Source organism: Watersipora subatra, chromosome 5, assembly GCF_963576615.1.
Source record: "Watersipora subatra chromosome 5, tzWatSuba1.1, whole genome shotgun sequence".
NCBI lineage: Eukaryota > Metazoa > Bryozoa > Gymnolaemata > Cheilostomatida > Watersiporidae > Watersipora > Watersipora subatra.
Genome location: NC_088712.1, coordinates 59,838,940 through 59,866,459, shown reverse-complemented (window position 1 = coordinate 59,866,459; position 27,520 = coordinate 59,838,940). Strand labels below are relative to the sequence as shown.

The 27,520-nt window shown below is 35.9% G+C and overlaps 1 protein-coding gene across 1 annotated transcript in view; it reads right to left on the bottom strand.

Moving 5' to 3' along the window:
* The window catches only part of LOC137397542 (WD repeat and HMG-box DNA-binding protein 1-like), a 65,706-nt gene that overhangs the window by 22,146 nt on the left and 16,040 nt on the right, over positions 1 to 27,520 (bottom strand). Inside the window, exons 6-17 of the mRNA XM_068083834.1 lie at positions 22,325 to 22,445; positions 21,538 to 21,686; positions 18,043 to 18,246; positions 16,911 to 17,049; positions 15,639 to 15,824; positions 13,690 to 13,758; positions 12,201 to 12,378; positions 6,846 to 7,003; positions 4,628 to 4,812; positions 3,685 to 3,932; positions 2,428 to 2,545; positions 1,650 to 1,752 (exon numbers count right to left, since the gene is read on the bottom strand). Coding sequence (XP_067939935.1) covers positions 1,650 to 1,752; positions 2,428 to 2,545; positions 3,685 to 3,932; positions 4,628 to 4,812; positions 6,846 to 7,003; positions 12,201 to 12,378; positions 13,690 to 13,758; positions 15,639 to 15,824; positions 16,911 to 17,049; positions 18,043 to 18,246; positions 21,538 to 21,686; positions 22,325 to 22,445 — 1,858 coding nt within the window. The remainder of the gene's footprint in view (positions 1 to 1,649; positions 1,753 to 2,427; positions 2,546 to 3,684; positions 3,933 to 4,627; positions 4,813 to 6,845; positions 7,004 to 12,200; positions 12,379 to 13,689; positions 13,759 to 15,638; positions 15,825 to 16,910; positions 17,050 to 18,042; positions 18,247 to 21,537; positions 21,687 to 22,324; positions 22,446 to 27,520) is intronic.

Sequence of the window (27,520 nt, the reverse complement as noted above, 5' to 3'; positions counted from 1 at the left end):
CAACTCACGTCTTACCTCATGCAGAATATTGAGTAGCAGCCAATGAAAACAGCTGGTTACTGCTCTGATCATCATAGCAAGTTAATTAACAACTTGTGAATGCTCCTCAATAAAAGGCAAATGGATGCATATACATGTAGACGCAGCCATATAGTTTGGGTTCTAGTAAATTGTTGAAGTGTGCTCCATACAAAATCTAAATTTTTGGTTAAAAAAATGTGCCATCTGAAATTGCTACAAAATGATTACATTATGCTGATGTGATGCTGTTCACACATGACACAAGAGAGAATAACACTCTAGCAGTCGTGGCCATGTCTCAAGACTCAGCAGAGACTCTAGCATCCTTGTCTCAAAGATATTTCAAGCTTAGAATGTTGACGCAAAGATTTTCAAGCTTAGAAATCCATCCTCGACTTGACGGCGGTCACGTTTTCCATGACACGAATTGCGGTGAAATTCAACTTAAAAAACCATCGTCAATCAAAATTACATAATATGACATATTGGGATTTATTTATAAAATAGTAAAATGCTACTAATCCTACGTCACAGGAGATAGATCAAACACAAAAGTCTCAATCCTCACCATTCAAATTGTCATTCTCTTCTAAAATAACATGCTTTTTTAAATTTAATGCTTTTTCCCGTACTATTTGTTGCAAGCCCACAGTTCACTAATCCATTCGACACATCTACTATCGCCAATCCATATTTTTACTGGTACATGAATTACGGTTTCTAACAGAACACTGTCTCGTGGTATTGTTTTTCTGTTAAACACGTACAATATTATCAGAGGTGGCAGTTTCGTTCTATTGGCGAGACGAGCCAATACAATGGTGAAGTGTTGTTTTTCATTGCCTTGCGGTCTTCACTAGAACGGTCTTATCTCAATCTTTTGTTAATTATTGTTTGCCGACGGCACAAAAAAAACATGGGCGTGTTTGCACTCCATTTTTTCAGCTACGTATCGTCCGCCTCTGATGCAGACTGAACTATTAGCGATCAAACAATTTGAACCAGAGAAGTGGGTCGACTTGTACGGCACGTACAAGGGATTTGGATCAAAGGATTTGAACTGGAGAAGGTATATGTTAAAACCAGGATTTTTAACCCAAAATTTAGACCTCGACTTATAAGCCAGAATTTACGGTACCACTACTAGACCTACAGATACAATGTAGGCAAACCTACCAAAGAGAAACCACTAGTTCAGGGCGACCCTACATGATCTCTCAGATGATAACTCACCCTTACCAAAGGCCGATGCACGCTGTATCACAGTATGTCAGCGTTAACCACACATTATATCGGTGAAGGTCTGTAATATTATTTTTCACACTATCACGAATCCATCCGCCTTTACATCGGCGAATATTTCGTGACGTAGTTATCTCATTATACAATGCGCCTGCGGTGGGTGAAACGATGGAATACTAGTCCTGCATCAACTATCATGAAGAGAGATAGATGGCAATCTCGGCAGCCAATCACCACCGAAGTGGCACACACTGCCCAAGCTGTTGTAAATGCTTGATGAAATATCGTGAAAGTTTAACAGCTGCAATATTTCGGGACATATCCGGGTCGCCTCAGCGATGTGGATATGATTAAATCCTTGGAGCGATATAAACATGCCCACTAACCTTGGTGTTAATGATTGGACTCCAAATATCATGACCCTGTAGGCGATACATGGAAAGGAAACCGTTTGAGTCGTAGATTATGGGGGTTCCTTCACAGCTGAATCTGTACAAACAAGAAATAGGTGCCTCAATCTTCTTGATTGGCTATTGAGTGGATGCTTTGAGACCAGTACCAGTGTATGGGACAAGGGCTGTACATTGCCAGATAGTGTAGAAAAAACAACATTTTTACTATAGAGTGACTTACTCATGAAATGAAATTTACATTATTCAAACTGCAAAAGCACTAGAGGTCCGACTAGCAAATTCCTTATGATAAGGTGAAGGTTTTGCTGTCAGGCTAGAAACAAGGAGGAATATTGCTACAGGGTCAGGGGAAAGGATGGAGCTGTAGGTGTAACAACGGGATGTTGCGATAGGGTCAGATAAAGGATGAAAAGGTGTAGTTGAAGTGTAGGTACAGCGAACCTCGCAAAGGCAAGCAAAACCAAATGTAATATTATCATTGCCCGCAATACAGAAGGGTCGTGACTCCTACAAGTAGTTCTTTCAAACAACTGCACGTGATGAACAAGCAGCTTATATTTTTACATGAGTTTTTGTAGGGTTGAGACAGCGTGAGGCTAGTACGCTGACACACCAACACAGGTTGCTGGTTTACATATTCTCTCTATTCATCTCATCTATGAGTCAGCTCCTGCCAACCCAGTGACAATCTAACATAGGTAAGTATATACATGGTAAGTAACAAGCTCAGAATGGAAAGGTTCAGTCTTACCCCATCCAGCTGAGTGTGCTCGTACCGGAGAGAGGAAGCCTGGAACAGTGGGTGAGGATTTCACGCGGTCCAGTCATGGTGAGAATGGACAGGGAGAGGTGCTGATAACTGTTCATGGCTACAATTTACATGCATCAGTTTAAGAAAATGTAAGAACAGCATTGATGAAAAAGTTTGTATACCAAACTTTGAAAGAAGGGAGTGTTATGCTTCTAGATACCGGTGAGACTGAGGATGAGCCCATATTTCTATGCAAACTTGATCAATCCTTCTCTTATTGTATCCTTTAGAAGAAACACTATAATAAACCCTTTAGAACGCGGTAAAAATAGTATGAAGGTAACTCGCAGGAACAAAACTGCAAAACAATTATTATTAGATGACCAATCATAGTTAGACTAAAACAAAAGCAGCTTTTATTAGCATCCATAAGCATACAGTAGACACACTGACAGGGTAAATAATCTGTTCCGAAAACACTTATATTATAAGGATTTTACCTTACACAAACAGTAAAATACATGTAGTAAATCTCCTAACCCATTCCAAGATCTCCTCAAACACACCTCTTTGGCCATTTAAAAGAAACAAAACTGTAGAGTAATGATGCTATTATTGGTGTTTCGACAACCTTTCTCTTTCTTCTTATTACCTAGAATTGATTTTGGGTTCATTATTGCAGTAATTTTACGTGAATTTAAGGAAATTCACTTCCATGTCAATTTAAATCGATTCTTTTTCCCTTTTTTCTACACGACAAGATCTACATTGCAAAGAAAAAATTGTGTCTGTCTAAAATAAAAATATATCTTTACTGTAATAAGATCGGTGTCTGTCTGTTCGTCTTTCTGAAGCTAGAGTAAGAGGTTAAGATGAAAGACTGTGTTCAACCAAACTCTAACGCATGACATTCAGATTATTAGACCACCACTGTAACACTTGCACCAATCCACTGCTTTCAGCTATTTCTGAATAATTGTGAGGCTATTTAATATCTGTGCGTTATCGGCATATCTAACTGTCTCTCACACCTAAACTCTCTAAACTACCAGGTAGGCAGTATATAAAATAGAAATAGCCTGTACTGTTTTCGATTTTAGAATAGTTGTGCACATATTTTGGTTCTGCAATTTACTGACAATCTCTTACGGCACTTGAGACTGCCTCGGTACAAGTACTGATAATTCCTAGTTCACAGAGTTGACACTGCTGAAAACAAAAACCTTTTAACGGTGACAGAAAATAGTAAAATCATACCTGGAGCTGTATGATAGGCTACCATGATCACATTTCTATATCCGGCCATAGCCACTGGAGCACCAGGAATGAGGAATGGAGCCAGCTGGAAGCCTCCCGTTGTGTACCCCCGAATCATGTGACTGCTTGTAGCCATGGCAACAAAATCTCGAGCCGCAGTGACACACTCAACGGTTTCATGCTTGTCAAGAGTGACACTCCACTGCTGCTTGTCATCTCCCCCTCCATAGTTTATGCACAAGATTAAGCTAGAAGTATATGGGGCAGCAAATAGATGCACGGCGTGATAAATATTAATGGATTCTATTAAGAAAGGAAAGTCACTTTCTTCACAAAAATGTTTTAGGAATGAAAAATCCACTCCACAATTAATTTGAACTCAGATCCTCCAGGCCAACGTTCTATTTCCAGCTACATTGCTATACAATGGAATAATTGTGGTCAAATTCTTTACATCAGTTAAAATACGCCGGCTTGAAACGCTTTTGAGAATGCTATTCAGTGAAAATTGAATTTAATCGCTTAAGCAAATGATCTACGATTGGCGACTCAATGATTTATTCATATTATTGTTTTCAAAACATCAGGCTTAGACAATTCCTCAACAACAATGGTAATAACAGTAACAATAACACAGTAATACCAGTAATGATAACAAAAAAACTTGTAACGATATAACGTAACTACCCATTATAGCAGCTTAACGATACAAATGATAGAGAGCACAACTACGAGGCTATACAAGAAAATACCCTAAAAACAAATCGGAGTACGTGAGTATCCCAAACAAGTGGCAATTCTAGAAAATTTTAATTTATTCGCAAATTAATATAATAGACTCGAAAACAGCAAATTTTAAAAAACTTGAACTTTCATAAGATAAACTAGAGCCAGACTTCAGATGCTGACAAAAATGAGTCAAAGAGAAAAATGACTGCTCTACCTTCTTCCACGGCCGTTGTCCTCTGTAGCCAGAACTGCGCAGGTCTCACTCAGATCAGCCATGGAATAATCATCCGTATTATTGATGTGTATTGTGTGGTGCCTGGTTGTGTCATGAAACTCTATGTCTATGGTGCTGTCTCCTTCACTCGTATGCGAAAAAATCATTCCTACAGCGTTCCACACCTGCAAAACCAGATACATTGGCTCTCTTTGCTGACAAAAATGGTACAGCCATTTCTTTTAGTAAACTTTTGACATACAACATAAAAAGCAATTTTTACATGCGATCTGAATTTTTTCAAACATAGCAGTTTGGCACATCATTCCATACGTATGAAGTTCTCCATTATATAGTTCACTGCTGCGTTGCTCCATTAGTATTAATTATCGCTTCACACCTTTTATAGTTATCGTTTGGTATCATGGATTCAGGAAGAGTTGTAGTCGTGGTGAAAAAAGGAAGAAAGCGATGATTTTTTTAAACAAATGATAAAATGACATGAGAGCACATATCTTAAGATCAAATCTTCTAAAGACATTTAGTGCTCATTGTATAGAAGAAAGGAAGCGAAAGTGATGTGAAGAAAGCGAAAGTGATGTGAAGAAAGCGAAAGAGATGTGAAGAAAGCGAAAGTGATGTGAAGAAAGCGAAAGTGATGTGAAGAAAGCGAAAGTGATGTGAAGAAAGCGAAAGTGATGTGAAAAAAGCGAAAGTGATGTGAAAAAAGCGAAAGTGATGTGAAGAAAGCGAAAGTGATGTGAAGAAAGCGAAAGTGATGTGAAGAAAGCGAAAGTGATGTGAAGAAAGCGAAAGTGATGTGAAGAAAGCGAAAGTGATGTGAAGAAAGCGAAAGCCAGAAATGAGTGAAGCTGGTCGTGACAATTAAATATGAAAATTTAAAAATATATCAATTAAAAAAACAAAATAGTTCTATAAATTTTATCAATTTAAAGGTCACACAGTTAAGTTAGACTACCTCTGTATCTCTATTGCAACCTCTACCTACACTCGAGAGCTGTTAACTCTCCTGTCTCTACTCTTTTTATCGATTCTTACTATATTTAATGTCTTACATACACAGTAGACACTCGTATAACATAAGCCTCATGCATAAATTTCACTCAACAAAGAATTTAAGTCAACTTTTGCATCGTAATACATAAGAAATTTCCTAGAACGTAAGGCTTCAGGTTAGTGGAAGTTTTCAAATTCTATTAGAATAAAGAGAATACCATAGACAGCCTAAAAAGTATCATTTTCTCTCCCAAATGCTGCAAAAAAGAAAATTATATTTTAAGGCTATCTACGGTGTTCTCGTTATTCAAATTGAATTTGAGAACTTGCACTGCCTTGATGCTTTATGTTATATGATGCTTTATGTTATATGATGCTTTATGTTATATGATGCTTTATGTTATATGATGCTTTATGTTATATGATGCTTTATGTTATATGATGCTTTATGTTATATGATGCTTTATGTTATATGATGCTTTATGTTATATGATGCTTTATGTTATATGATGCTTTATGTTATATGATGCTTTATGCTATATGATGCTTTATGTTATATGATGCTTTATGTTATATGATGCTTTATGTTATATGATGCTTTATGTTATATGTAATTTCCATAGCAGTATCTAATATACATTTTTACTATACATATATTATATATAACATTATATAAAATATAATCATGATATATTATTTTACATAATATATAAAATAATATATAATAATTATATCATTTATTATTTTATACATTATAGGCTGCATAATATATTTTTCAACTTTATTAGGCTGATGCAATATTTGCTCTTTTCATTTCTTTGCAAACTAGCCCTTGCTCTAATAAAAAAAGTGAAAAATTTTGATTGAAATTGACATGGCAGTGTGCGTTTCCAATAACTTAGTGTAAACTTGCCATAATCATGGACCCTAAAGCAAGTGTAAATGATAAGAAAAAAGGGAAAAGTCGTCAAGACCAACTAGTAATACCACAGTTACTGTACAGTCATTAAATTAAGAAGGTAGGTTTAGTGTCTCATATTGAGGGGTCAAAAAGGAGTAAGAAGGGAAATCTTGGAACGGATTAGGCAACTACCATGTCTTTTATTCTTTGTACATGTATAATGTAAAACCTCTATAACGTAAACATTCCTGACCAAGCGCTGACCATCGCACTGCACTGAGCATTGAACATTGCACTGACCATGTAGTGAGACTTCTGATTGGCTGGAGTTGAGCCAGGCTGAAATGGCTCTTGCTCCCCAGTGATTGGCTCTGCAAGCGGAGTCTCCGTTTTTACATTCGGAGCAGGTTCCTCAGTCTTATTTTTCCTTTCATGAACCAAGCCAGCGACTTCTGAATCTATTAGATAAACAGACATTGAAAGACGCTAGAAGCGTGTTGAACCTAGTTTAGACCAAAACCTGGAACCTAGACTAAAAGACCAACTGGTAGCATACACTGTTAAATGAAAAAAAGTTAAGCAATGTAAAGCCTACTCAAACACAATCAAAAGATGCAATCTTTCCATTTTCGAAAAGCCAGACCAATGCACATTGAATAAAAGAAATAAAGTTGCCTCATCATGCAAGCATGCTGGGAGTTATCTGCTCAGCCATTTCAAAGATGGAACCCCCTAGGCCAGGGGTGTCAAACTCATTTTCACCGAGGGCCACATCAGCGTAATGGCTGTCCTCAAAGGGCCAGATGTAACTTATAATTGTAATGAAATGTAATCGAATCATGTAAAATAACTTAAACTAGTCTTTGATATTAAATAACTCCTGACTTTATTGCTTAAAGTTGCAAACAGAACAGTTGCACAGCAAAACATGCAGAACACTTGTTTTCGAAAAAAATCAGAAAAGTTACACAATACCCATCAACATGGGCATACTTTCAGTGAAATCAAAAATTGTGAGCTGCTAAGAACATGAATTTGTTGGCATACACACATTAAATCTGCAAACACTAAATAATTGCAACAGCAGCAACACAAAATCAATATGTAAGCAGCAAAAAAATCAAAAAATTATTTGCTGAAACAAAGTTAGACTTGCACCAAAGAAATTACAAAATATACAATGTTTGACTAAAATTAGTAATTTATTACATACAATACAAAGTTATGAATATTATTTATACATGTACAGTTAGTCATGAACATGAAAATCACGAAACTATAATTTCGAATTTTTCCTCGCGAGTATTATATTCAAAGCATAGCAAATCTACATCCCAATATAACTCAAATAAACTGTCATAAACATGTTTCAAACAATAACAATATGTTCAGTAACTCTGTTCTTGACTTTTCAGACTTCAGGGCAGCTCTAAGAATGAATATGATCCTATCGAGATTGAATGATAACTTTTGTCTGACTACGGTTGACAGCCTAAAAAGTGCATTTTTATTCGAGTGTAACGATTCAAATTGACAAAATTAAAAGTTAGTAGAAACTTTGAAACATTAAAAATAATGTTCAAATTTGATTTATGCAGTCTTTCACTGTCTTACCCCTTCTGAATCTGCATATTTACTTCTGGAGTTGAAAAAAATTGATCGCGAACGATAAATTTTAAAGTGACAGCGATGACTTTCGGTTCAGTTAGATGCCGCAATGGGCGTAGTAATTTAGTTATAACTTTTGCCAGAGAGATCATCGAGGTATATATGTACGTTTGTTTGATTGGCCAGAAACTTTTTTTCTGACTAATAAAAATTATTCTTATGTAATGTAAAAATAACCACACAAGGAATAGATAAATTTCAGAAGCAAGATAACTCGCGTTGGTGTGTGCCTAGCAACGTTATAAATACGGGACAATGAGTCTCGTGCGAATGAGTAATTAAGCCCTCGCGGGCCACATAAAATGAGGTGGCGGGCCACATGTGGCCCGCGGGCCATGTGTTTGACACCTGTGCCCTAGGCGGTTCTCATTGGTTGATGGCAATTACCCATTGACCAATGAGATGTGATTGATAACTCATTCTCACACTCACTAGTAGCCATCTTGTATTCCGTCTTTCTGTAATAATCATCTGATGAGAGCAGACCTATGTTTGTTTGAAACAGATCTGTAGTCATACTTGCCAAGTCTCCCGGTTTGGCCGGGACCCTCCAGTTTTTTAAGTCAGTCTCTCTTTTTCACAAAATCTCCCATTTTCCTCCAGCTTTTCAATAAAATTAGTGGTTTAATTTTTTTACTTGTCATTTCCCCTTTGTTTACTAGTTGTGAGCTTGCATCATCATATAAAGTTAGCAACAATGAAACAGACCGCTATTAAACTGTATGCTTGCCATAAAACCTGTGCTATTTAGATTTAGCAACATTGATGTCTACCGACTTGTTCTACAGTTTTTCATCAAAAAACAAAGATTATATATGGAGCTGTGACATATCATTGGCAAACAACCATGACCTCACATTGATGGTAGAGTACCTGAACATTGAATAAAATCGTAGAAGGTTCTCCTATATAGGTAGCAATGAAGAAAAAAACTTCACAAAGAAATCTAGGCTTCAGATTCAACTACTACATTTACCGTCAATCTCACAGTTTTTTTTTCAACTACTTGGCAAGTATGTCTGTAGTGATTAACTAACAGCTAAGTATTATTTATATTATACATTATACTAAATCTATATACAGTGAAACTCGGATAACTCAACCTTCAAGGGACCGAGCAAAAGTGTTCGAATTATCAGAGTGTTCAAGTTATCAGAGCACTGTCACAAGTCCATGTATTTACTTATTTATTAGTAGATACATGAACATATACAAACTATAATATAAATCAAAAGCACAAATGGCTTGTTTCAAATTAAATGCTTCTAATGTAAAGTTTAAAACGTTTTTATCAAAAAGTATAGAGATTTTTCTATCACTTGAGATTGGTTTGTTGTTTGAGGTGATGTTATTGCCAGGACGTTTTTTAGATTGACATTGGCAAAACTTGATCGTTGCTGAAATGCTCAAAGAAAAGACATCTTTTTCTTTTGAGCGTTTTACCCACGATCAATTTTGCCGATATTTCTTGAAGTTTATGGAAAGATTACCTTACTTTACCTGGGATTCGTTAAGAGCAACACTCCGAGGCAGTTCAATTAAAAGTTTTACGAGGTTTAACAGTACATTGTATATCACTCACGCTTTTTGAATGGATACTTATTGAATGTACACACGTATTCTGTGTTTAGGTCAAACGATGAATAGTTTTTTTAGCTAAGAAAACGTATACGTTTAATAAAAACAAATTTTAAGACGTTTTAAACATTCAACATTCCGACGTTGATTCAACACGGAATCAACTTCGAAAAAATATTCGTCACGGGCTAGCCGGGTCACGCACTCAAGGATTTTCGCCACGCACATACAAAACAACATGCGATTTTTGTTTTGTATGTGCGTGGCGAAAATCCTTGCGCCCGTGGCCGGGCCAGTCCGCGCTATTCATCGTATAGCAGTATAAATCAAATTTCACTAAACCTTTAGAACAGTCGTTGACAAAAATATTTTGCCGATGGAGGTAATAACGACGCTTATGAATTACGAAAAGTTGAGGTTTACCTCTATGGCTTGGAATAAAGTGATTTTCTAAAGCGATAGCAACCGTTTCGGTAGCCGTTGGGCAAAAAACAGTTCGTTATAACAGTGTTGAATTCGAGTTATATAGAGCCATTTATCATTGCGTGGGAACGGACCAAGCAAATCCAGTCGAGTTAACCATGTGTTCGCTATATCCGAGGGCGAGTTATCCATGTTTCACTGTATATATATCGATATATAAATATAAATCTATATAGATTTATATTTATATATATATATATAAATCTATATAGATTTATATTTATATATATATATTTATATATATATATATATATATTTATATATATATATATAAATATAAATCTATATAGATTTATACATATATACATCTGTATAAATAATTAGTCAACTCTTCATTTCATAGACTTACATAGGCTATTGTCTTGTTGGTATACAAGTGGAGAAAACTCTAGATTTGTTTCTAAAATCATTAACCTGGATGAGATACTTTCATCATAAAATGGCCTAACTATTAGACCTCTAAGAATAGTATTGTATTTACTCATGCACATTGTATAAGATGCTGCAAGAAGGCCTGTAGTACATGTGGCAGCAATAATATGAACAACATGTACAGATGTGAAACGCTTAATGTCCTAAAATGCAATCCAGGTCTTGATGAAAGTTCAAATTTCAGCAACTAAAAAAGTAAAAAAGTTAAAATGTTAAAAAAAGTACAGTCATAGCTCGACATGCGAGCTTCATGCATTCTAGGACTGAGCTCGTATGTCAATTTATTCGTGTCTCAAGGCACTATTTCCTATATAAAACAACTAAATACAAATTAATCCTATATTACGAAATACATATAAAACAATATATTACGGAGGAAAAACACATTTTTAATTATTGTAATTCAGTACCTACGCAAACAAATTAAGAAATACCTATTTAGTTGGTAAAATCTGCAATAAAATGTAACATTCTATGCATACTACTGCAAGTTTTTACCTTCGAGACAAAAGTAGTGGCTAACGGTCTGAGAGACTTGACAGCGACGCGTTAGGTACACTAGACTTTTTTGACGCTACGTAACAGAAATTTTAAATTGAACTTATATAAATTTAGCGTAACAAACACACACTTGAAGCCATGGTTTAATCTTTTACAAAACCTACTTAAATTTTGTCGTCTTAATGTTTTATTACGTTTCCGGTTTGACGCTTATTGTCTCACATTCACTATAACTTTTAGCCAACTTTTTCAAACTGATTCAAGGAGAAAGACCGGAATGATGCCGTTCCTGAAAGCGGCCTCGCGCGTACTTGACAATATAGTGGCCATCAAGAACTGACTAGTATGTGTGTATCTCAAAAATTACTCGTATCTCAAGGAGGAAATTTCCTCGAAATTTTGTTTGCATCTGATTTTCTCGTATGTGGGAGCATTCATATGTCAATCTAGAACTTATTGCAAACAACTTCAAACTTACTAGCTGTAATCTGATTGGCCCATTTGTGAGTTTAATGGCTAAAGCTTTTCCATATTTAAAATTTGATGTATATTTATATGGAGTAATGAATATTTAATTTTCATTCTTTATAAATACAAGGATAGAAAAACTAATAGATGAGTGCAACCACAAACTAAAGTAACGGACATACTTTAAACTGCGAAGTAAAGGAAACAAGTATGGGCGGGACATGTCAGCAGAATGACTGATAACAAACAGACCAGCTGAATTACAGTTTGAACACTGTGATATGGAAAGAGAACCAGAAGAAGGTTCAGGCAAACAAAAGATAGAGATGAAATCAATTGGTTTTGGAAGAGAACAACTTGCAAGAGAGGTGAGAGACGGGTTATAATAGAGGTAAAATGCTGAGGCCTTCGTCCAACAGTGAAAAAAAGATAGGACTGAACATGACAATTTACTGGGATTTGTGGAAAATGGCTTTTTATAATCTTCTCTGCCTATATGAAAAATCCATGACTGTATGATTGTACCTGAATCCCCTGATTCATCATCGTCTTCAAGGACATTGGTTTTCGGCAACTTCCTGTTGCTTTTAACCTCCTCCTCATGCTCTTCAATGAGGTCCTTGTAATCCTCGTCTGCTTCACCATCGATGAAGTCGCCATCATCACTGCCATCAAACATATCCGCTATCTCTTTATTAGACATCTGTAAACGTAGCAGTGTGTTAATTTTGAGAAGAAATCTGGCATGCAGATGCAGTTGCAAATGTAGGAGAAGGTCACTCTGAAGTAAGTGCCAGTTAAAACAGAGCTATTGCTTTCAGGGTAAATCGAGTCAAGATATTACGCGATTAGCCTTTAGTGTTCATAGACCTAGTCTAAGCGAGATGGAAGGGTTCTTAAATGCCCGCAGGAATTTGAAAGCTAGTGAGTTAGTCTACAAGCCAAGCATACCAACTGCTGCATGAGACAACAGAGAATTACAAGTGCGCAACCTCCTTTAAAGGATGAGCTTGTATTGATTAAGAAGATAACTTCCAACAAGCCAATAAAAACAAGGTGGAGGATATGCTAGGAAGAACAGAGGTCTGACACAGGGTCTCTCCAAATTACAAATCAACATCGTGGCTACCAGTCATATTGATACAACACTGAGTTACACAGTCAGGCCTTTATATACAATCTAGTTTACTAATGTGAATGTTTTGAAATATGGGTTTATATATGTTTTGACATAGGAAGTAATTTTTATCGTACAACCTCTGACATTTTTTGAAACATTACAGTAATGTAAATAAAAAAATTTCTAAATTAAAAATAAAATGTAAAAAATTGTAATTTTAGTCAAGTCAAACTAGTGGAAGTAAGAGTAAATTACGCCAAATACTTCGATTACTTACGTCACCACTACACTTCACATCTAACGGCTAAAATATTTTTTCTAATTAAGAGAAGAGATAGGTAAGAGAGAAACTCATTTTAGGAGTGCCACCAACTAGCAGTAATGATATAAAACATTGAGGTATCTATTGTAAACTACACTTTCATAAGTCTGTCATTGGTGAAATATACTTCTGTCAGCAAATAAAAATCAAACATGGAGACTATTGCGAGTGAAAAATGTGTATGATGTGGTTTTAGAAAATGATTTGATAAATAATTTTTTTCAATGACAACGAACTATGCGGATTAACAAGGACTGACAATTGCAAACTAAATTAGTTAAATATCTAATTTGCGACCAAAATATGTCGAAATTATTCTATGAAATGATCGAAGTTCGATTTATTAACTTGTGGTGTTGTACCAGCTCATTTTCATTCGATGACTTCTCCATTTTTTCCTTTTATCAGGGAGCATAAGTCTAAAACCTTACTCAATTAATTACCGGCACTTAAAGCCAGCAAGATGCCATAAAAAGTTTAAATTGTAGATGAACTGTAACAAGAATTCCATGTATCAAAACATCTGTAATATCAAGCCATCACTAATTCAGTAAGAAACTGATGAATCATACCTTGCTTGAGTCACCCTCTTTAGACTCCCCTTTCTCATCCAGCTCCAATCCAACACTCCCAAATGATCCCTTCAAAAGAGAGAAGGCTGCATCTAACCAATATAATCATTGCCTTAGCACTGAAATTACAGCAGCACCACAGCTGCTACAATGAAACTCAACAATTAAATTTGAAACAGATGACTCTGGTAGTTTAAAAAAAAAACAGTCTATCAAACCAATGTCAGCGAATAACCAAGAGACATGCGACAAGCGGAGCAGATATGACAAGAACAGCGCAACTCTGTCAACCACAATAGTAGCTACGGCTGGTTTAGTTGGGAAATGGCGGGTTCTATTTCCAGACCAAAGGTCTTACACTTGCACTCTTATGCTAACCAACATAACTCGGTAAATAAAATATATAATTTTAATGCAGTGTATGCAAACTTGTTCTTTGATATCTGACGCTTTCCAAGTACAGTAGAAGCTCCTACAACGTAAATAATCCGTTCCGAGACCGTTCATGTTATAGGAACGGTTTATGTTTACGTGATACGAACAGTAAAATACATGTAAATTGCCTAATCCATTCTGAGATCTTTCAAAGCTCACCCTCTTTGGCCATTCGCAAAGGAAAATAACTACACATAACTTTTTAATTTAATGACCGTACAGTAGCTGTTTGTATTCAGTGTGTTTCTTGAACACAAAAACACACAATAACTCGATAAAGGGAACATAGACCTTGCTGTCTGAAAAAAATCGATTTAAATTGCCATTGAAATTGTGCGCTCCTCTAACTTAACATAAAATTACCGTAATCATGAACCCTAATCCATGTGAAAATGATAAGAATAAGAGAAAAGTTGTCGATACAAACCATTACTACCACAGCCGCTGTACAACCACTAAATTAAAAAGTTACGTTCAGTTTTTTCCTATTTGGAAGGCCGAAAGGTTTAGTTTGGTTTGGAAAGATCTTTGAACGGATTAGACAATTTACATGTATTTTACTGTTCGTATAACATAAAATTAATATAATGTAGATGTTCCCGGAACGGATTATTGACATTGTAGAAGCGTCTACTGTACTTTAAAAGCGTTTACTGTACTTTAAAAGTGTCTAGTGTACTTTAAAAGCGTCTACTGTACTTTATAGGCGTCCACTGTACTTTCTAAGTATCTACTGTACTTTATAGGCGTCCACTGTACTTTATAGGTGTCCACTGTACTTTATAAGCATCTACTGTACTTTATAGGCAGCCACTGTACTTTATAAGCATCTACTGTACTTTATAGGCGTCCACTGTACTTTATAGGCATCCACTGTACTTTATAGGCGTCCGCTGTACTCTTGTGAGATAATATGCTAACCATTATACATGTAAAACCATATTTCATTCAGCTGACAACTTCTCAACTGCACACTTACACATAAGCACAGAATTTGGCACTAGAGAGAGTTGGTAATGCCAGGGCTTCCCAATTAGGGATGCTTGCTGTTGTTCACAGGGTGCTCGAATCAAGCATGACGACTGGTTATTCAATTCTCTTAAAAATTACATTGAAAATTCTTGTTTTATTTGCTAAATCTAGACTTTGATCCCTTTTCTACATCAAAAATAAATAACGTAACTCCATCAATTCTAAAAACGATCTACACCTTTCACTCACCCACAAAAAACCCGCGTTTTGATCAGATAATAGCAGAGAAGCAGGAACAAAGTCAGAGATTATAAAGCGAGTTGTTTTTTTCATACTTTTCGTAGAATGACCATCTATTAAAAGATTGTTTATATTGTTTTTTATTGTTCTGAATATGCCTGTTTTTCATGTTTTGAGTCTTTTTCGTTTCATTCAAAACAAGGTGCGAGATTGCCCTTGCTGCTCATAGGTAGTTCAGCAATGAAACCAAATAGGTAGGAAAGTGATGGTTTATGCATCTCGCGGCTCCTCTGTCCACCTACCTGGTTAGTAGCGTATAGCAGTGTCTGGCTATCGAGCCATGTGAGGGAGCTGATACTAGCCTGTGATGAAATGCTTTTAGAGTGAATGAGGATGTTGTCTTGGCACCTCCATACAAGTAGGTGACCATCAGTTGTAGCTGAGGCCAACAAACTGCTGTCCTCACTGTAGCTGCACACGTTTATGGGCTGAAGACAAGAAAAGGGCAAGATTACCAAACAATGCCAAGGTTAATGAGCAGACAACTCCATTGCAATAAAGTAGCAATGATGCAGACACAAATCATAGCGGAAACATGACCAGCATTTAACATGGATTAAAAAGGCGAAAAATCAACAATATTTGCTGATATGTCTGTCTGTCCTTCTGAAGGCGGGGTTAGAGACGGTGATAAAAAATTGCATCCTGCCGGATTCGAACTCATGACATTCAGCTTAGTAACCCAACACTCTAACACTTGCGCTAATTGACCTTCCAGAGTTTCGAATAATTGAGGGGCTGCTGATTGTTTGTGCTGTATCAGCCCACCTGGTGATCCCTGAAGACACGCTAGACTGCCAAGGTACTGGCATCTGATGACAGAAGACTTAACTAATTAGCCTTAAATCAACGTTGCTAAATTTTTTTCATCTTGACAACTATAACTAAGTGCTTGGACTGTCGTGGCAACTATAACAGAGTGCTTCGACTATCATGACAACTGAAACAGAGTGCTTCGACTATCATGACAACTGAAACAGAGTGCTTCGACTATCATGACAACTGAAACAGAGTTCTTTGACCGTCATGGCAACTGAAACAGAGTTCTTCGACTATCATGACAACTGAAACAGAGTTCTTTGACCGTCATGGCAACTGAAACAGAGTTCTTCAACTATCATGACGACTGAAACAGAGTGCTTCGACTATCATAATGACTGAAACAGAGTTCTTTGACTGTCATGGCAACTGAACCAGAGTTCTTTGACTATCATGACAACTGAAACAGAGTTCTTTGACGGTCATGGCAATTATAACAAGTGCTTCAACTAATTAACTTCTTAGACTCAGACATAAAATCATGCCTCTTCTAATTATTTATAAATATACACATAACAATGCATTAAAAGGTCTCGCCGGACTAGTCCAGCATGAAAGGCTTCCAATGAGTGAAAAGGCTTCAATAGAAAAACTGAGCAAGAAAGAGGGACATATATGCCAAAAAAAGGTTATCTTAGATGCTTGAATGTATTGTGATGAACACGCAGGAAGAATATAATGAATGCGCTTGGTACCTGAAGGATAGACTCGTGTTTAAAGATGTGACAAGGCTCGTCATCGTTTTTATTGAAAATGTGTATTTCCTTGCCGACAGGAACAGCGAACTGAGTACTGTCATGTCTCCAGCTCATGCGACAGGCACTCAAACTCGAGCTGCAAACATAAACTAAGGCTAATATTCATACGCTCTCCATACCATACTCCCTTTGTAGTATTAAACATCATATGATGAACCTCCTCATACATCAGACCCTGTTGAGTTGAAGAAACTAAGGCTAACATGATGCAATGGCCTATCTGAAAGTAACATTAAGAAGAGGGTGGAGACTGGGAAGTAGACAGAGAATGAAAAGTAGGCGGAGATGAAACAGGCGGAGAATGAGTAGATGAAGAATGAGTATATGGAAAATGAAAAGTAGGCAGAGATTGAATAGACAGAGATTGAGAAGTAAGCAGAGAATGACAAGTAGGTAGAAAATGAAAAGTGGATGAATAACGAGAAGTAGGCGGAAACTGAGAAACCGGCAGTGTGAAGTAGGTGGAGAATAAAAAGTGGGAGGAAACTAAGAAGTAGGGGAAACTGAAAAGTAGGTGGAGATGGATAAGTAAGTGAAGACTAAGAAGTAGGCAGAAAATGACAAGTAGGTGTAGCCTAAGTGAAGTTGCGCAACTAGTATCCTCGCTGGCACTCAGTAGCACCTCTACACAGATTTCTCATGTACCAAGAGGCAAATTAACAAAAAACTGGTTGATTTCAGTTGCTATCGCAGCCAAATGTTCAAGTGATCAAAAAATTTCAAACAAAAATCAGTGAGCTTCAGAATCAAAATTATGCGCAAGATTACAAAAAAATCAGGAATTAAACAGGTTTCACTGCATGAATGAGAGGATAACCTTTAACACCAAGCTTCTGGTGACTACAGTTTAAAAGAAAATATGATAAACCTACAGGATAGCAAAGCAAAACAATGAAAATGCATTTATTGTTTAAATGTTGACACAGAAGACATCCATTATTTGTGGCAGGTATATAAATCGCTATGAAATGAAAGGAGGCAATTGCGAATTACAGCGGCATCCCGAGAAAAATAATACTAATAACAAGCAACAGGGAGGCTGTTGAATAGGTTTATAGTAGATGTCTACCTGGCATCATTAACTTTGGGCAAGATGTTATACGTCTGCAGACAGCACTTAGTCTTGATGATCCAAAGTTTGACCGTGCCATCCCCGCTTGCTGACAGAAGGTGCCCAGTGCTTGGGGCAAGACAAAGGCTGATTATAGGAGCTGCGTGTGCATCTAACACGGAAACATCTCCTTGAGAGTTCACACAGCGTACCAAGAAGTCACTAGGAACACATTACAACTTGAGTTAGAGGGCATTTACTTAAAATATGATTGGCTAGCAAACGATTCCAAACTTACTAGCTGCAATCTGATTGGCCCATTTGTGAGTTAAATGGCTAATGCTTTTCCATAGTTTAAAATTTGAAGTGTATTTATATAGAGTGAATGAATACTTAATATTCCTTTTTTATAGCGAACTTTGATGGAAAAATTCAAAACTGAAAGTTTTTCCTTAAACTTATATTCAAACTTAAAAAAACTTCAAAAATAGATATAACCAAAGACCTTGAATTTCCAAAAGACCAAAGACCTTGAATTGTCACAAAGGAAATCCAGTTTGTATTCAAAACGGTAAGCTGATTTCGACCATATTATTTCATATCAGTTGCTCTTACAGAAAATTAGTTTACTCAAAAACAATTTAAAACTAAAACTACCATTTGTTTAAATATAAGCAATCCAGTTGAAGATCTAGAGATAAACAACCAGACAGATTGACCACATTGTAACACACTCTCAACAGTTTATCGGTAAATCCAACCTGGTTTCAGTATGACAATATATACCTAACATAAATTGTCATGCCAAAACCAAAGTAGGCATAACATACAAGGATAGAACAGCCAATAGACGAGTGCAACTACAACTTAATGTGACGGACATACATTAAACTGTAAAGTAAACAACTATGGGCGGGACATGTCAGCAGAATGACTGACAACAGACGGACCAACTAGATTACAGATTGAACACTGTGATACGGAAAGAGAACCAGAGGAAGGTTCAGCTAAAGAAAACATGAAGAGATAAAACCAGCCGGTTTTGGAAGACAACAACTTGAAAGAGGTGAAAGATGGGTTATAATAGAGGAAAAATGCTGAGGCCTCCGTACAACACTGAAAAACAGATAGGACTGAACATGAAAGTTTACTAAGATTTGTGGAAAATGACTTTTTATAACCTTTTCTGCCTACAGTGCACCCTCGAGATACGATTACCCTGATATACGATTTTTTCACCTTACAAAGTCAAACATTGTGATATCTTCACCTCGCTATACAAATTTTATTTCACCATACGATTTTGAGAAAAGTCTCGCCCGAGTTAAAATTTGGCAGTCGGTGTGCTCATAACGCACGTTGAAATAAAAAAAAACACCGAAATATAGTTTGCCGAAAACATTTTCAGAATGTTTAGAAGAGACACGATGATCGACTTCTCTCATGTCATCATTCCGCGTGGAAGATTTCGTGTAAAATACAAGCAAGAGCAAATATTCATTTGCAGCGTTATTATATCTTTTACTATAAACTTTTAAGTCAGCATATGTATATAACTACAAGTTTCTACATTTAATTCGTTAGCAATGGAATCTGAGACCGATACAAACGCTACAAAACGAAGGAAAAATGATTTCTATGTCAACAAAGTTGGATGTCGTAAATAAGAAAGCACCCGTATTATTAACATTGTCAAGGAATATGATCGCAACCAATCAGCATTTGCAATTAGTATTAAAACAAGAACTCCATTAAAGCAAGAACAAGAAAGAGCTTCCGACTGAAGATTTGAAGGAGTTAGAAGGTCATGCACGCGATCAGCATTCAAAAGGAGCAACCATTTAGCAAAGGCGAGGAAGTAGAAGATACAGAAAACCCCACATTGGCGGAAATATTTCAGGTGTTTAATTTACTGATGTGGACTGGTACATTAAAACAATGCATGTATAATATATATTATTTATCTCTTGTGTGGCATTTTTTTCATATTTTATTTTTTCCTTTTGATTTTGTTTTATTTTCTTGTTTAACCATGTCTTTGCAGGTGGGCTTGTTATCTCCTACGTGAATACAATTCATCGTATGTATGTAACCCATATAACGAACTACTCAAGATAGTTGACGCATTTACATCACTTTCTGAAACTTGTTAAAGCCCTTTCCTCTAGGGTATAAATACGTACAAGCTTTTTACGTATGGTTACATTGGTTCTTGTGCACATTCCATACAAAAAAAAACTACTGTAGCACCTTCTCTGGATCCTTCTACAAGCTTTAGCTAGCCAGCAGTTTTCTGCGTTGCACCAGCATTTTTTTTCTTTTAAACCAGAAGAAAAATTGGACAGGACTAGACAAGCTTCCTTAGCCTGCAAAAAAATTCCATTTTATTACGTATTAAATTAATCTTCAAGAGTACAGCAGCATAATTAGCATTGATACTCATTTGCCTCCTCTCTGCTTTATTCGCTACAATACACCAGCTAAAGTCTTGTTACATCCTCTGATAACCATGAGGAGCCTGTTGGTCACCTGTGATGGTCGAAAAACGCTGCAGAAATTGTTCACGCCATTTGGCCAGAAATATGGGACACGTGATTAGATTACGACTAAACCAAGCTGAAACAAAACTGTAAAGTAGTGAGCATCTATATTTGATATGGGCTTTCCAGTAGAACCCGAAGTGGTTGTCATAAACTAGTGCTACGAGACATTTTATATTGAGCCTTTTATTGGCCTTTCTGATAGCATCACGTGTCACAACAATAACCATGTCGAGTTGATTGTGTCATCAAAATAAAGGGATTCCCACCTACGGCCATTTTTTAACTGTTCATTTTTGAGCTTTTAAGAGCTTGTAATCACATTTCCACATATTTTGAACCTACAACACAGCAGAGTAAAACATGGTGAATCTTTTAATACCAAATAACTGTAATGTGAATTTTGTTGCAAGTCAACCTTTAATGAAAATAACCATAGTAGCAAGTTGACATTACCCCGCAATCCTGGTTCGTTAAAAACTCTAAAATACCAATCTTGTCAAAAGATTAAAATACAAAAAATCTTATAGATTGAGCCTATAGATTATAGAACTATAATATTTACATCTTATAGATCTTAAAGATTAAGCCATATCTAATAACATTTGAGCATTCTACCAGCGTGCACCTTCCATGTTCGTCATGACTTAAAAAAGGCCGTGGTGCTCCAATATCACGCAGTCTATAATAATAACAGTCATGGGTACAATTGTATTGAACAATCAAGAAATTGTGCAAAACTTGCACACATTTTTATTGGTTTTAGACACGACTGATTGGTGATTGATACTGATTGGTGATTGATTATACCGCAGACTTTCTGATTGGTTCAGCTCATATATCAACTTTTAGACTGCTGGTTCAAAGTTTCAATTTATGAAATCATCAATGAAATACTTTTTTCAAACCATCTCCATGGGTGTTGAGAGATTTGCACAAATCAATAAAAATGCACATAAGAGATAGGTCTAACCTAGCACCTGCAGCCACATGTGTCTTATTGCCAACGATGTCTGTAATAGGGGCGGTGAATCGAGTAACCAGTCCTTGGCTTTGTCCATCATCTAGGGAGAAGGAGACTAGAGCATTCCCTTTCTCATTCGCCGTATAAATAACATCATCCTAGTACACAATTATAAACAGATGAAAATCTTTCCGAACGAAAATCGTATAAGTAACTAAACAACTCATATTATGTAGAGAAAAAACATTGGAGACCATAACTATATAAAACAAATCAGAAAAATTGCATGGTTACTTCTCATACAAAAACTTGTGCCACAGAACAAATTTACATACGTTAGCTTTTAACATTTACTACCTAATAATACTTCATAAAAAATTAAGGAGTTCTATCTAGGCTGTAAAAGCTTGTATTTATACAAAAAAGCTAGTACAAGTTGACACACAAAAAATCAAACAAGCATCTCAGGCAGACCTGGCAACTCAAGAGTGGGGCAATGCATGAGATTTGGTTTTAGGTCAATTGATGTATCAATGATAGTATATATAAAATTGTGGCAAAAATCTCATGCATTTTCGTTTTTTCTTTGGGGTGATTGCGTGAGTCTCACGCCCAATGCGTGAGAGTTGGCAGGTATGATCCCAGGTTCGAAAGAGAGGTGACAATTTTTACAGAATTATTATCATTTGAAATTAACTTGCTCTATCCATTAGTAAAAAATAACTTAAACTAAAGTCGAAGAATAATAGTTTTGGTACACACGGCCAATGTACTAATGGGAAATGATTAGCCAAACCTTGACAGCAAATGAATGAAGATTGCCTCCGACGTTAAAAGTCTTAAGCGGCTCCTCGTCATCGAGACTGTCCCATATCCTGATTCTACCATCAACTCCTTGTGTAATTATTTGATGCCCTCTAAATATGAACAAAATACCAATATTTAATCAAATTACTGCTCAATATGGAGTGCTAGATCAGATATACCATTCAACACGTGAATGAAAACCGAAAATGTAAAATAAGACCAAATTTAGAATGACAGAGATTGTGTCGACGTACTTGGGATCAACACAAACTGTGGTGTTGCCTCGTGAATGTGACTGCTTCTCCATTTTAAATCGGCTGGTGACTCCAAATTAATTACCAACTTTGCTCAGTAGCTAGTGGAAGCTTTTGGTACTTCCCGCGCAATATTCGGAAACAGCATGGATTTGTTTACGCCAGCGCCCGTTCAAAAATACGTAATTACATTGCCGCCTGCGCCTTTGTATTCAAACAGGACACGCCTCTTTTACTGGCAAAACTCTTGCGCTCAGGACCATAAAGTTATCTCCCCTAGAGTGATAACTGTGCATTCAACAACACGAGCGTTTTCGGTGCCAACAAAGAGCGTTTAGGCCACGCCCCTTTTTTGTGCTAGTCAATCGTAGTGATCGACAGAACAATAACGTGAGCCATGAGAATGATCATGAATTTCCAGTTAAGAGAGTAATTATTGCTCATATTAAAGAAATGATGACTATAGTTTATTACTCTAATATATGCTTATTATTTAAAGCAATTCAATACCTACACGCATTGAAAAGGCACTGAATAGATGGTGTTAAGTAAGTGAGTTAATGCAATCAGTTACTCCAATGATATACAGCCCCCAAACATGAGGGGCTGTATATCATTGGTTATTCATAGATAAGATAGATAGTCATACTGGGGTTGTATTACATTGGTGTGATGGGAAGCTAATCGACTGCCATCAACTGAAAGTATTGACATTGTATGGTGATAGAGTGATTCATTGTCACCTCAGTTCACAAACAGCCCTTGCATGTAATCTTAGATTTCAATACATATCAATCAAATACATAGACTAGTTTGAAGCAAAGATGTCCACTAGTTAGTGGACATCTTTGCTTGATGTAAGCAAGCAAAAAGTTTGAAAGTTAGAGTGGCAAATGTTGTTATATGTTGGATAAAAATAAATTATACTTAATTATACTAAATTATAATTATTTAAAAATAAAATAGACTTTTTATTACTTTATTTATTAAATAAAGTAATAAAAATTAGCTATGATTACAATAATTTTTTATTGTAATCATAGCTAAACAGATTATAATTAGCATTACTTGCTAATTAATTTACATTTAAACACATTTGCAGTTTCATTTTTCTTCCTAATTCATTTCAACAAAAAACTTCTTTCATGATATTAAATTTAAAAGTGGTAGTTGTTTGAAAAAGCTTGCAAACCTTTAGAGTTGTTTTCTTTTTCCTCCTAATTCATTTAAATTGCTTAAAAATATTTTCTTATGATATGAAGTTTAAAAGTTAGAATAGTAAATGTTATATAAAATTAAATTTTCTGTCCAAATACTTTTTTATTACTCGGGCAACACCGGGTAGTACAGCTCATAGTTGATGGCAGTTGATTAGCTTCCCATCACACCAATGTAATACAACCCCAGTATGACTATGTATGTTATCTATGAGTAACTGCTTGCATTACCTTCACTTTCACTCACTATCTATTCAGTGCCTTGGCAAGTCATGCAGGTATCAGGGATTACGTGTATGTCACAATTTCCATTTTCATAATTCATTTCCATATTATTTCCATTTCCATATTATTTCCATTTCCATAATTCATTTCCATATTAATTCCATTTCCATAACTCATTTCCATATTATTTCCATTTCCATATTATTTCCATTTCCATAATTCGTTTCCATATTAATTCCATTTCCATAATTCATTTCCATATTATTTCCATTTCCATATTATTTCCATTTCCATAATTCATTTCCATATTAATTCCATTTCCCTACTTCATTTCCATAGTATTTCCATTTCCATATTATTTCCATTTCCATAATTCATTTCCATATTAATTCCATTTCCATAATTCATTTCCATATTATTTCCATTTCCATAGCATTTCCATAATTCATTTCCATATTATTTCCATTTTCATACCATTTCCATACTTGTAAAATAAAATGTCCATATCCATTTCCCTAAAATTATGGAAATATTTATGTTTATGGAAATGAAAAAGTAAACATTTTCATAATATGTTTAGCGATCCCTGGTAGGTATTGAATTGCTTTAAATAATAAGCATATATTAGAGTAATAAACTATAATCATCATTTCTTTAATATGAGCATTAATTACTATCTCAACTGGAATTCATGATCCTTGTTTAACCCTTCTCATGGCTGATGTTATTGATCTAGTCAATCACTACGACTGACTAGCACAAAAAAGAGGCGTGGCCTAAACGCTCCTTGTTGGCACCGGAAACGCTCGTGTAGTTATCACTCTAGGGGGAGATAACTCTATGCTCAAGACTACCAGTGTCGTTTAGGAAAAGTTATGCCACCGGAAGTTCACACACTTTCAAGAGTTCCAAGCAAACGTACGAGGCCGTATAAAGTTCTGCAGTAAATTGAGGTATTGAGTCAGAAATACAACTTATACACGGACGAAATCATCATTTTTCTAGCCTCTTTATATAGATTTTTCTGATTTTTTTTATGTAGCCTATAGCACTAGCATCTTATCTGTGGTTAGTTAAGTTTACACTAGGCTAAAAGCCCTGTGCCAACAGCTAAATAATTTAAAAGTGGTCTAAAACTGATCACTCTGCCGCAGTATCTCAAACTGACCAAAACTTCTAACTAAGTAAAAGATGAAAGAGAGTATTATTGCTATCTACCATAGAAGTACCAACTGCAGAGCCTCAGCTTATAGATATACCACTGGCTTCACATGAGAAAATCAACGCAGCTGAAGAAGAGTCACTATATTACCCAGCTGGCTATTGTCTACAGAGTTTGTTAAAATTGAAGCAAGTATGTGAAGGTTGTTGCACCAGCCTATCCAACACATCTGGTATTCCACACTGTAGGTCAGGTCTTCTACAATTAAAAAACTTTAAAGAAGGTGCTTTGTGTGAAGTTTCTGGTGAAATATTTGCTCTGTTCAAACAGTGGGAGTCAGTTGAGAAAAGCTTTGAGCCTCATACCCATATAAGTACTTTGATAGCTTCTAAATGCATGGAGAATATTGATATGCCACATGAACTGCCCACTTGTCATCCTATATTACAGAAACTAGTGAGAAAGTTGATGAATGTTACACTATATTTTATGTAAAAAACATACCTCCACCTCACAGTTAGTGCAGCTAGGTAGCAAAAGCATGGCCATGCGAACATTAGCTATGAATATTCACTAAGTGTTGTTGAAATTCGATGCTTTTTGTATTCTTACTGCACTCAGGCTTGTTGGCTAGTATAATATGTATATATGTTATAAACATGTGTAGGTCATCCATTGCACACAAAATACTATGCTGGCCTAGCTTTCTATAGTACTAGCACAGCTTAGCTTCTTTGACTTGTTTATTCAATGTTAATAATTTGTATTATAATATTACTATGAAGGAGTTTCTATGTAGTATAATATGCTCTTTTAGTATTCAATTTTTATTATGAAAAGTTATTCAAATTTTATGCTGCACTACATACTTCTTGCACTTTCAGTTACAATCATTGTTCGTAATAAATTTGCGGTTGTCCATTAATTTGCATAAAACAAGCCTGCTTATATTTTTTATAACTGCTAAGAACAAAAAAAATTGGCAAGTGATGGTTTTATAAATATAATTATCATTGTGAATACATCAAATTGTTTGGGGGCCTAAAGTTGAGAAATTGAAAGTAAACACAAACACAGCTAAGACATTCTAGCACATATAATAGGAGTTATATACTATGAAGTAGCAGAAAACTTGTAAATATAGAGTTGCCACTTTTATAACTGCAGTGTGAGTTAGAGCAAAACTTGAGCTGTCTTATGTGTTTGTATATACTCGGTTGGTGGCGTAACTCTTCTTAAACGACACTGAAGACTACTGGCCCTTCATTTTAGAATTTGTCAGGAGGAGGTTGCGCCATCCGTCCAAAAAGGATTTAAACTTTGGCGATATTTTAAGGCTAGGGTTAACATAGCTCCAAAAACCCTCTCGTATTTATAAGCAGTGATGTCATAAAAAAATTTGCAAGATGATGCAACTTCCACCATGTGGTGCATCATTTTTGCCAGTAACCATGCCCCAACCATGTTCAGAACTTTATGCGAAGAAGGACAGTGTGGTAAAAAAAATCTAGGCTAACCCTACACACGCATACCTTATATTCAGATTTGCAGATCAACATGCCACTAACCGCACACAACGTGCCATTGTATATTTGCTGCCACTTATTTATCCAGTCTCTGCCAAGCTATTTGAGAGTTCAATCTGCTTGTATACATGAATAACAAAGTGAACCTACTCTTCATACTCTCGGAGTATTCTTTTGCCACCAATATTACCTAGGAGTTGTTTACCCTTTTCCTCTTTTTCTCTATGGCTATATACATAGCTCCAAAGACCAAGCTCAATCAATTCCTTGCTTTGGTAGATACAATAAAAAGCAATTCTCAATTTGGCTCTTGAGTGACTATCACTCAAGTCAATGTTAACAGACACTAGATATAAGATATTATATATATTATTGGTTACATACTAATATTGTTTAAACTTTGAACAGAAAGCTAGCAAATTATAACAGCAAGGCAAAAAGCAACAGTAATGCTTAGGAGTTATTTTCTCTTGAGGCATCTGCTTCAGTACCAGATACAGTTCTCAACTTGGTATATTTTAGTCTACTCGAGAGTGTCTAATAATCAGAATTAAATTCTTTGGATTTCATGCTGTCGCAGAAATAATTTTATTTCAGAAAAAAGTATTTTCCTTTTTGGTTACTCATTGCATTTGACAAAACTAAAAGATGTGGAAATCGCTTTAAATGTTAATTGTTTCCCCTTGTCATAATATAAACTCAAAACTCTTTATTTGGCTGCCGTACTCCAACAGTTTGGTTATTGTTTTGGCACGTGATGCTATCACGTAAAGTTAAAGGCCAATAAAAGGCTCGATATAA